Source organism: Myotis yumanensis, unplaced genomic scaffold (genome assembly GCF_028538775.1).
Source record: "Myotis yumanensis isolate MYYU_CA2020_CCGP unplaced genomic scaffold, mMyoYum1.0.hap1 SCAF_5, whole genome shotgun sequence".
NCBI classification, from domain to species: Eukaryota; Metazoa; Chordata; class Mammalia; order Chiroptera; family Vespertilionidae; genus Myotis; species Myotis yumanensis.
The window spans coordinates 91,396,002-91,408,361 of NW_027223756.1; the positions used below are offsets into that span (position 1 = coordinate 91,396,002).

Here is a 12,360-nt window from a genome sequence, read left to right on the forward strand (position 1 = left end):
GCTGGGGGAAGACCCTGACCTGAACCCTGCTCCCTCAGGACAGCCCTGCACCACTCCTTTTACTACTGAGAAGACTGAGGCACAGAAAAGCCAAGTCTTGTGCGCAAGGTCTTATAGGCCAACAGGTGAGTGGGGCTTCCAGCCACCCCCCCGCTGGAAACCTCAGCATACCCCGAGTCTTGTCCATCTCCATGCGCCGCAGCTGGTGCTCCCAGGTGCCCAGCTCGCTATCCACCTCCTCGTCACTGTCGTAGCCATGCTGGTGCTGCTGCAGTGCCTTCTCCCACAACAGCTGCATGTCCTGCATCGCTCGCTTGTGCTGCATGATCATGTCGTACATCTGCTGCATCTGTGGGGAGCACACACTATGACAGGGCCTGCACCACATAACCGAATCTCCCCATGTCCCTGTGATGAGAGAGAGGCCCCTCTCTGTCTTGCTCAGAACCAGGCATCATCATCATGGACTAAATGAGGGCAACTTGGGCTCCTTATCCCTAGGAATGTTAAGGGTGATGTGACAGAGCCCTGGCCTAGAGGAGGTGGCCAGGGTGAGGCGTCCCCAAGAACTGATAGGCCAGTGCCTCTAGTTCCCCAGGGAAGCAGCAAAGAGGCCAAGCTGACCCTCACCCCAACATTGCCCACTACCAGCTGAGTGGCCCTCACACCACTCAGGGCGCCCAGTGCTAGCCAGGCCTGTCCTGGACTGGATACTGGAGGGAAATGGATGGAAAATTTAAGATTACTGAGTGGGAACAGCCCACAGGCACTATGTGGAATAGTTATTGAGCACCAGCTGTGCGGGAGGACAGGCCAACATGAGGAGGCCTGAGCTCTGGGCCCAGCTATACACTGGGGTTGGCATGGTATTGGTGGGGAACCAGCCTGCCCAGGAGCATCTCTGCTGACTGTGTGATCACTGCACCATAGGTGAGGCGGGGACAATCTGCCACCAGCAGCTGTGGAGCCTGCTCCACCTCTGGCCTTACCTCCTGTTGCTCCTTAAGCTGCTTCTTTTGGGCGTCTGACAGTTCCGTGACGCCTACGAGACCCACGGGCTTCCCCTTCTCGTAGCCTAGCCCCTTGAGGTCCTGAACTGGAAACAAGACACAGGTCAGTCAGTGATGGACACATGGGCCTGGCCCTGCTCTTGTGTGTGTGATGCAGAATCCACTCATTGACAACACCTGAGGCACTAGGAGCACGCACAGCAGAGCCCTCATATCAGTTGTTCGTCTCTCGTGTCACATGAGGACCACACGAGTCACACCTTGCACTGTCATGTGCACCCAATTTCATTCCCACATGCCCTCTCCAGGTAGGCCCTACATCCCCATGTTGTAAACACCAACACCAGAACTCAGAGGTCAGGGGCCTCAAATGAGGTCATATGGCTAATGAGTGACATGGTGGGGACTTTGCAGAGCCAGAGACACTAGAGCAGAGACGAGAGTGTGTGCACACGCACAAACACTGGCTCATGGAAGTCTATCCTGTGGAGGACAGACACCTAGTATAGACATACACAGGTTTGGAGTCTGGTGTAAGACTCAGCTGTGTGGCTCTGTTTAGCTCCTTCTGGAGAGGCAGCCAGTTGTCCTCACAGCATTTAATTTGGCATCAGCTTCGGAGCTTGGCTGGAGCTCCAGCAGCACTGATTCACGTGAAGATGCTGTGATGGCCCATCTGGGTGTTGGTTTCTGGGGGAGAAACCAGGCAGATGAGTGGAGAGGATCCTCTGGGAAAGTGAAGAGAGCTGGGTGCTCCAGCTCCCCATAGCTGGGGTTTTGCCAGCAAGAACCAAATGCAGATGCTCTGGGACCCCAGGACTGCACCTCAATCCCTCCTTGAAGAAGGTCTGTGGGGGCTTTGAACTATGTGAGAGCCCTATGCAGAAGGCTTTCTGTGACAAGAATGAATGTTAAGTACTTTAAAGTTTAAGGGAGACAATAGGATCTATTTATATGTCATCTACAAGAAACTCACTTTAAATAAAAAGATACAAACAGGTTGAAAGTAAAAGGATGGGAAACAAAAATTCCATGTGAATGGTACTGAGAGAGCTGGGAAGGATATTCTGGTCTCAGACAAAATACACTTAAAGTCAAATAAGATTCCAATATATAGACTCAATGGTGAAACACTGAAAGTTTTCCCTTAAGATAAGGAGCAGTGCAAGTATCCCCACTTTTGCCACTTGCATTCAACATAGCACTGCAGGTCCTAGCCAAAGCAATTGGGAAAGAAGAAGAAAGATGAGGCATTGAGATTAGAAAGGAAGAGGTAAAATGGTCACTATCTGCAGATGACATAATCTTATATCCTTAATGAATCTACAAAAGGATTATTAGAGCTGAAAAATGAATTCAGCAAAGTTGAAAGATACATAATCAATACACAAAAATCAGTTGTATTTCTATACACTAAGAACACATAATCCAAAAATTAAATTTAAAAAGTTTCCACTTATAATAGCATCAAAAAGAATAAACCACTTAGGAACACATTTAAACAAGGAGATGCAAGAACTATAAAACAAAAACTACATGTTAGAATGAATGAATGAAGACCTAAGTAAATGAGAGACATCCCATGTATTCACAGATTGGAAGTCTTAAATATTGTTAACATGTCAGTGCTACCAAAAGTGACCTACAGATTCAAATGCAATCCCTATCAAAATCCCAACAGTTTTTTTTGCAGATATGAAAAAGCCTATCTGAAAACCAATATGAAAATTCAAGAGACTCCAGGGAATAGCCAAAGCTTGAAAAAGAAGAACAAAATTGGAAAACTAACACTCATGATTTCAAAATTTACCACAAAGGTACAGTGATCAAAACAGTGAGGTACTGGTGTAAAGATAGACATACAAACCAGTGTAATAGAATAGGGCCCAGAAAAAACCTTTACATCCATGGTCAACTGATTTTTGACAAGGGTGTCAAGACCATTTAATGGGGGAAGAACAGTCTCTTTAACAAATAGTGTTAGGACAACTAGGTATCCATATGGAAAAGGATAAAGTTGGACCCTTACCCTATATCAGATATAAAAATTAATTTAAGCCTGCCTGGCATGGCTCAGTGGTTGAGCACCAACCTATGAACCAGGAGGTCACAGTTCAATTCGTGGTCAGGGAATATACCTGGGTTGTGGGCTTGATCCCCTGTAGGGGGCATGCAGGAGGCAGCCAATCAATGATTCTCTCTCATCATTGATGTTTCTATCTCTGTCTCCCTCTCCTTTCCTCTCTTAAATCAATAAAAAAATGTATTTAAAAAATTAATTTAAAATGGATCAATGGATCAAATCCTATGTTTAAGCCCTGGCTGGTGGTTCAGTGGTTAGAGCATCAGCTTGTGCACCCAAGGGTCTTGGGTTCGATTCACAGTCAAGGGCATGTACCTGGGTTGCAGGTTTGATCCCCAGCCCCAGTTGGGGTGCATATAGGAGGCAACCAACAGATGTTTCTCTCTCCCCCTCCCTCCCTCCTTTCCACTTTCTCTAAAGATCAATAAAAAAGCTATCATCGGGTGAGGAGTAACAAATACCTAAATTTAAGACCTAAAACTATACACCTCCCTTCTCCAGCACAGACAGCACCTGGACCATGGACCCCAGGGAATGCTCCTGCTGGTCTTAAGGAATATGCATCTGTGGAGACAACTGCAAATGCACATCTTGCAACTGTAAAACATGTCGAAAAAGCTGCTGCTCCTGCTGCTCCCCGGGCTGTGCCAAGTGTGCCCAAGGCTGCATCTGCAAAGGAGGCTCAAGCAAGTGCAGCTGATGCCACTGAAATGCACCAGTCGTGCTGGGAGTGAGGCCCGGGAAACGTCTGTACAGTGCATTAGTTGAGAAGTTGAGATGATTGTGCTTGTTATATATTTGCCCCAATGAGGTGTTGGTGACATTCATGTAAAGTGTTGGAGCAATAAAGTTTTCACTCATGGAAAAAAAAAAGACCTAAAACTATAAAACTCTTAGAAGAAAATACAGGGTCAAATCTTCATGACCTTGGATTTGGCTATGGTTTCTTAAATATGACACCAAAATCATAGGCCACAAACAAAAAATTAAATTGAACTTCATTAACATTTAAAACTTTTGTGAATCAAAAGATACTATTAAGAGGGTAAGAAGATGATCCAAAGAATGAGAGAAAATATTTGCAAATAATATATATAACAGGAGTTAATATCCAGAATACACAAAGAACTCCTACAATTCAACGACAAAACCACAAACAACCCAATTAAAAAATGGGAAAAGATGCCAAAACCGGTTTGGCTCAGTGGATAGAGCGTCGGTGGACTCGAGGGTCCCGGGTTCGATTCCGGTCAAGGGCATGTACCTGGGTTGCAGGCACATCCCCAGTGGGAGAAGTGCAGGAGGCAGCTGGTCGATGTTTCTCTCTCATCGATGTTTCTAACTCTCTGTCTCTCTCCCTTCCTTTCTGTGAAAAATCAATAAAATATATTTAAAAAAAAAAAAATGGGAAAAGAACTAAAATAGACATTTCTCCAAATAAGCTATACAAATGGCCAACGAGCACATGGAAAGATGCTCAACACTATTAGTCACTAGAAAAATGCAAAAACTACAATGTGATCCCAGTTCATACTGGCATGACTATAAGGCGAGGATGTGGAGAAATCGAAACTCATGTGCATTGCTGGAGGGATGTAAGATGATGCACCTGCCGTAGAGAACAGTTTGGTGGTTCCTTAAAAAGTTAAATGTACGCCATAACCGGTTTGGCTCAGTGGATAGAGCGTCGGCCTTCGGACTGAAGGGTCCCAGGTTTAATTCCGGTCAAGGGCATGTACCTTGGTTGCGGGCACATTCCCAGTGGGAGGTGTGCAGGAGGCAGCTGATCGATGTTTCTCTCTCATCCATCTCCCTTCCTCTCTGTAAAAAATCAATAAAATATATTAAAAAAATAAAAGTTAAATGTAAAATCACCATATGACCCAGCAATTCCACTCCTAGGTATACACACAGGAGAACTGAAATAAGGGATCCAAATAGTACTTGTATATGTGTGTTCACAGCAGTACTAGTCACAACTGCCAAAAGGTGGAAACCACCCGTGTCTACTGGCAGATCAAGGATGAACAAAAGTGTAGTCCATCCACACACTGAAATACTATTCAGCCACAGAAGGGAAGGAAGTCCTGACACCTGCTACATACAACACAGATAAACCCTGACAACGCGATGCCAGACTTCTTGAAAAAGCCCACCTGACAGGGGTGAGGGGGTAGCATCCACGTCTCTCTGCACCAGCTCGGTGGGTGGGAGTTCCACCTTTTCCTCCTCAGGCCCCCATCGGCTCTTTCGCTTCCTCTTCACAGTGGCTGTAGTGGCTGGCTTTCCATGGGTAGCTGCAGCTGGGTTGACAGCAGGTGAGGGGGCAGATGAAGTAGGGCAAGCAGCAGTGAGGGGTACAGATCCGGACAGGATCTCAGGAGGCGGTCTGCGCTGAGGGCAGAGCTCCGGCACCATTTGGGTGCCTGTCGGGCCTGCCCTTGCTTTTCGGAACTCCTCCAGTTTCTGGCGGTAGTATTTGTAACCCTGGCTGCTGGGTTCGTACAGAAAGCTGCAAAGAAGAGTGGAGGGGCACACTGTCAGTTGGGGCAGGGGTAGCATGGGTCTTGTGCAAGCCCCCCAGGTCAGCCAGGGTCACTTCAAAGTCTCCACTATGACCTCCTGTACTGCCAGGCCTTAGTGGCTGCTGGCTCTAGTGACCCAAAATTGAAAAATAATGTGGCCTGCCACAGCCTGTCACAATGCTGAGGGCCACACCAAATCCCCACCCCAACTTTATCGCGTGCCTGTCACACAGTTATTGATACACTACTTCCAAGGAAAATGGGTGGGCTCCCTCAGACCTGCCCCAGGTTCTGTGAAGCTCTTCCCCTGCTGTCCTACAGGAGCACTAGAAATCCTGAGGTGCGAAAGACACCTGGTGTCAGAAAGGGCAAGATTTGTCCTAAACTGCACAGCTCAAACACTTGTGTTTTTCTGATGCACTTGTGAGAGGTGCCAACGGCAAACAGAGCCAAAACAAAGACAATTAACATAGGAACAAATGGGGACCTGGACTCCAACCCAAGGGCAAAAGTCCCTGCCTTGCTGGAAGCCACAAGTCCCTCAGTCCCCTAAGGGGTAGTTCCCCCACCCCAAGGTAGGAACAGGTGGCACTGAGTTCAGAGTTGGTAAAGCCTGCAGCTCCCTCTGCACCTGCCTGTTATCTCTTAGACCAGTGGTCGGCAAACTCATTAGTCAACAGAGCCAAACATCAACAGTACTTCTTCAAAATAGACTCGCCCATGCCGAAAACCGACTTCTGCACATGGGCCACGAAGTTTCAATCGCACTGTACGTGCGCGCCCGCACGTGGTATTTTGTGGAAGAGCCACACTCAAGGGGCCAAAGAGCCGCATGTGGCTCGCGAGCCGCAGTTTGCTGACCACAGTCTTAGACTATGCATGTTCTGAGCCCTAGTCCCACCTCTGGGGTCCACACGAGAGGGAAGAATCATAGCCCATCTCCATGTAACAAGATCTGTGTACATCACAGGTCACATGGCCCTCAACATGAGGGGCTAGACCTGCACTCACAAACCTGAAGGATTACAAAAGCAACATGCAAGCTCGAGGATGCTGTAAAATTTCTTTTGTATAAAAGACAACAGGAAAAAACCCTGTAGACTGTTTCTATGTGTCTAAATAGAGCCAGGAGAGAGGTGGAAGGACCCCCCAGACAAACTAACATTGGTACCTAGGGTGGGATGGAAGGACAAGGAAATGGCAGCATCTCCTTTGTACTCCTGGGTCATGATACAAGCATGCACACACCCTTTAGAAAACCCAGTAAGAGACCTTTGTAAAAATTACAGAGGAAACAAAGATCAATAAAACTGTTAAGCCTCTAGCCATGCTAAGAAAAAAGAGAAAACAAATTACTAATCACAAAAATGAAATAGGGGACATCACTACAAATCCTACAAACATTAAAAGGATAATAAAGAATTACTATGAACAACTCTATGCCCAAAAATTTGATAACACACACGAAATTAACTAATTATTTGAAAGACACAATCTGCCAAAACTCATACAGGAAGAAACAGACAACGCAAACAGGCCTATTTTTATTTTAAAAAGTTGAATCATCCCAGCTGGTGTGGTTCAGTGGTTGAGCATCAACGCATGAACCAGGAGATCACTGATTCCCGGTCAGGGCACATGCCTGAGTTGCGGGCTTGATCACCAGTAGGGGGTGTGCAGGAGGCAGTTGATCAGATTCTCATCACTGATGTTTCTATCTCTTTCTTCCTCTCCCTTCCTCTCTGAAATGAATTTAAAATTTTTTTTAGAAAGTTGAACCAGGGCCCTGACTGGTTTGGCTCAGTGGATAGATTGTCAGCCTGTGGACTCAAGGGTTCCGGGTTCGATTCCAGTCAAGGGCATGTACCTTGGTTGTGGGCACATCCCCAGTGGGGGGTATGCAGGAGGCAGCTGATCGATGTTTCTCTCTCATCGATGTTTCTAACTCTCTATCCCTCTCCCTTCCTCTCTGTAAAAAAAAAAAAAATCAATAAAATATATTAAAAAAAAAAAAGTTGAATCAGGCCCGGCCAGCTTGGCTCAGTGGATAGAGCGTCAGCCTGCAGACTGAAGGGTCCTGGGTTCGATTCCAGTCAAGGACACATACCCAGGTTGTGGGCTCCATCCCTAGTGGGAGGAATGCAGGAGGCAGCTGATCGATGATTCTCTCTCATCACTGATGTTTCTATCTCTCTCTCCCTCTCCCTTCCTCTCTGAAATCAATAAAAATATATATTTTTTTAAAAATAAATAAAGCTGAACCAGCCCTGGCCAGTGTTGCTAAGTGGTTACAGCACTGGCCTGCAAACCAAAGGGTCACGGGTTTGATTCCTGGTCAAGGGCACATACCTGGTTTGCAGGTTCGATCCCTGGACCTGTGCAAGAGGCAACCAATCAATGTGTCTCTTACACTGATGTTTCTCTCTCCCACTGCCCCTTCCACTCTCTCTAGAAATCAATGGAAAAATATCCTCAGGTGAAGATTAACAAAACAACTGAACCAGTAATTAATAACCTAAAACAGAAAGCACCATGCCCAGGAGTTCACTGATGAATTCTACCAAATATTTAAGGAAGAAATTATACCAATTCTCTACAGTTCCTTTCAGAAAAGAGAAGCAGAAAGAAGACTTCCTAATTCATTCAATTACCCTAATACCAAAGCTGGACAAAGACATTACAAGAAAACTACAGACTAACATCTCTCATGAATATAGATGCCAAAATCCTCAACAAAACATTAGCAAACTGAATCTACCAATGTTAAAAACAATTATATACATCACGACCAAGTGGGATTTATGCCAGGCAGGCTTAACATTTGAAAATCAAGTAATGTAATTCATCATATCAATAGGCTAAAAAAATAAAAATCACAAGATCATATTAATAGCTGTAGAAAAAGCATTTGATGAAATACAACACCCATTCATGATAAAAACTCTCAATAAACTAGAATTAGAGGCAAACTTCCTCAACTTGATAAAGAGTATGTATAGAAACACCCACAGCTACCTCATACTTAATGGTGAGAAACTTGGAAACTCCCACTAAGAACAAGAACAAGATGAAAATATCCCATTTTATCATACTGGAAGTCCTAACAAATGTAAAAAATGAGAAAAGGAAATAGGTATACTAATTGAGAAGGAAAAAATAAAGTTGTCTTTGTCTGCAAATGACATGATAGTCTACATAAAAACAAAAAAACACATGAAAAAATAGACACATGCTCTCCCACTCTCTCTCCTGGAACTAATAAGCTATTATATAGCAAGGTTGCAGGGTACAATGTTAATATGCAGATGCCAATCACTTTCTTGTAAGCCAGCAATGCATAAGTAAAATTTGAAGTTAAAAACACAATACCATTTACATTATCATTTAAAAACATGAAATACTTAGGTATATGTCTTACAAAATATGTAAAAGATCTGTATGAATATAATTACAAAACTCTGATTAAAGAATTCAAAGAACTAAATAAATGGAAAGATATTCCATGTTCATGGATAGGGAGATTTCGTATTGTCAAGATGTCAAATCTTCCCAACGTGATTTCTAGATTTAATGACATTCCGATAAAAGTCCCAGCAAAGCTATTTTGTAGATAATGACAAAGTGACTCTAAAGTTTATATTCAGAGAAAAAAGACCCAGAATAGCCAACATAATACTGAAGAACAAAGTTAGAAGACTGACACTACCTAACTTCAAGGCCTACTGTAAAGCTACAGTAATCAAGGCAGTGTGGTATTGATGAAGGAATGGACAAACTGATCACTAGAACAAAATAAAGGACCCACAATTAGACCCACATAAACATAGTAAAATGACCTTTCACAAAGGAGCAAAGGCAATACAATGAAGCAAAGACAGTCTTTTCAACGAACAGTGCTAGAACTGGACATTCCATGAAAAAAAATAAAGAATCTAGACACAGACCTTACACCCTTCGTTCAAAAATTAATTATAAATGGATCACAGACCTAAATGTAAAATTCAAAAATATAAAATTCCTAGAAAATAATATAGAAGAAAACCTAGATGACCTTGGGTATGGCAATGACATTTTAGATACAATACCGAAGACACAATCCAAGAAAAAGAACTGATAAGCTGGACTTCATTAACATTAAAAACTTCTGCTCTGTGAAAGACAAGGTCAAGCAAATGAGAACACAAGCTGTAGACTGGAAGAAAATAACAAAATATACCATTCTATCCAGCAAGCACAGTCCTTAGTATTTATCCTAAAGAGATGAGATTCTTTGTCCACACAAAAACCTGTCCGCAGATGTTTATAGTAGCTTTCTTCATAATTGCTCAAACTTGGAAGCAACCAAGATGTCCTACGGTGGATAAACTGTGGTGCACCCAAAGAAATGAGCTATGAAGCCATGAAAAGACATGGAGGAAACTTAAATGCACATCGCTAAGTGAAAGAAGCCAATCTGAAAAGGCTACATCTGATGATTCCAATTGTATGACATTCTGGAAAAAGCAAAATTGCCAAATCAGTGAAAAGATCAGTGGTTGTCAGGGATTAGGGAGGAAGTAAGGATGAATAATTGGAACAGAATCGATTTTAGATCACTCCTGATAGAAGCGATCCTCTCTCCCTCCTCCTTAACCAAAGCTAACACTTTTTTTTTTTTATCCAGTCTTTTTTTTTTTATCCAGTGCAGATTTATTTGAACAGAGCTGTGGTTCTAATTTCTGTATGCTGATTTTTTAAAAAAACCTTTAACCCGCCGAAACCGGTTTGGCTCAGTGGATAGAGCGTCGGCCTGCGGACTGAGGGGTCCCGGGTTCGATTCCGGTCAAGGGCATGTACCTGGGTTGTGGGCGCATCCCCAGTGGGAGATGTGCAGGAGGCAGCTGATTGATGTTTCTCACTCATCGATGTTTCTAACTCTCTATCTCTCTCCCTTCCTCTCTGTAAAAAATGAATAAAATATATTTTAAAAAAAACAACAACAAAAAACCTTTAACCCAACAACGTAAGGCTTTCTCATTAGAATGCAGTGGAATGTGGCAGCAAAGGCACTTCCACTGATTGGCCTTCTTGCCTCAGTTTCCTCACCTGTGAGAGGCCAGCACACCTGTAAACGAGGTGGCTCACACAAGTGATGTGTCAGAGACGCAGTTACAGGAGTTTAGCCCACTGGGACTGGACATTCAATGTGTTATTAATTTCTCATGACTATGGATGATGCTATATTTAAAATTATTTGGGAGATGGCATTTCAGAAGTGGGATGACTGGTCAAAGAAATAGGTAAACAATTATAACATTGTTTTCCAAGACACACAACTGCTGGGGTGTGCCCGGCCCATGGGGGCAATCAGGAAGGCACAGAAGGGCCAGAGCAGCAAGTACACTAGGTGGCTGTTTGATTTGGGGGAGAGAAGAGCTGTCTCACACCTAACCCCACATGAAGATCAAACAGTCGGTGTGGAATGAACCTGTACACCCTGACCAGGCCCGAATACCCAATCATCTCCCATTCATTCCTCCCCAGTGCGTGGAGTGCCAGCTGTGGTCCCTCAGCAGCTCACCTTCAGCCACTTCTCCCCAGGGTCCACTCTCATCCTAGGCACTCCCCCACAGCTATTCTCGACCCCTCAGCAGCCCTCCGATAACCTTCTCTGCCTCAACCCTCAGCCTGGAATGATTGATCACCCTCTATGATTGTGGTCAGTGATCCTGGAAGCACAGTTAGCCCCATCACTCCCTATGCAGACCCTCCAAAGACTCTCAATGAACACCTGAGCCTCCTGGGACCTGGCCCTGACGGGCTCCACAGCTTGTTTGCACGGAATGTCAACGCTCACCCTGCACTCCAGCCGCACTGGCACAGTGCCCGGCATATCAACTGCTTCACTCCCGTGTAGTGGTCCTTCTGGACACCCTCCTCCTGCCTACCACCCACTCTTGCTTCCTTCCTCCTGAGTGCCTGATGGTGTCTCTGAATCAACCAGCCCAGGTGCCTGCTGCTCCTGCACTTTTTGTTATAGTCGCCATCACATCTCCTCACTTGACTGGATGGGAACTTGTGGCCAAAAGTGTCCTCACAGATGCATCACCCCATGCTGGATTCAGTGTCCACCTCACCAGCCTCTGTCAGTACCACCCTGCAACAGCAACTGCGCCCCGCCACCCCCCCACTCCCTTGGCAAAGATGAGGTGCTAAATCCCACCAATGAATGAGTGAGTGGGTTAACAGACCTAGCCTGAAGGGCTGGGGTGTGACTTCATGGCTGGGGACAGTAGGGGGGTCAGGATGCTTGTCCCATCCTGTCCATGGAACCTGCACACAGGCTAGGGACTCCCACTCCTCAGAGCCTGAGGTACCACACTCCTGCTTTCTTGCTGTTCCCCTCGTTGTAAAGATGAGACCCTAAGAATACACACAATGAGCAAAACAGTTTTGTGAGGTTCGGCTAGAGGGCCTGGCCTGGCCCCACCTTGGGGCCTCTGTCTCTGTTACAAAGGGAGCCGGGCAAGTGCTAGAGACTTTCTCAATGAGGCACCTGGAAAAACACAAGGGCTCAAAGTCCCTGCCACACCTGCCTCAGAGACAACTCCAGGCAGTGATGTGCACTCGGGGAGTAGATACAGGGAGGCAAGGCTGGGCTCTGGGGCCAGAAATTCCTAGAGCTGAGTCCCGGCCCTGCCAGCTTCTCGCCACGGACTCTGGCCTGTCTTGGGACCACCAAGCCTGTGACCAGGCTGAGGGG

At 45.3% G+C, this 12,360-nt stretch overlaps 1 protein-coding gene and 1 pseudogene across 1 annotated transcript in view; one reads left to right on the forward strand and one right to left on the reverse strand.

The window, feature by feature from the left end:
• Positions 1-12,360, reverse strand: part of SUGP1 (SURP and G-patch domain containing 1) — a 28,591-nt gene that overhangs the window by 4,657 nt on the left and 11,574 nt on the right. Inside the window, exons 8-10 of the mRNA XM_070416516.1 lie at positions 5,250-5,605; positions 990-1,096; positions 172-349 (exon numbers count right to left, since the gene is read on the reverse strand). Coding sequence (XP_070272617.1) covers positions 172-349; positions 990-1,096; positions 5,250-5,605 — 641 coding nt within the window. The remainder of the gene's footprint in view (positions 1-171; positions 350-989; positions 1,097-5,249; positions 5,606-12,360) is intronic.
• Positions 3,614-3,930, forward strand: LOC139011169 (metallothionein-4 pseudogene; annotated as a pseudogene).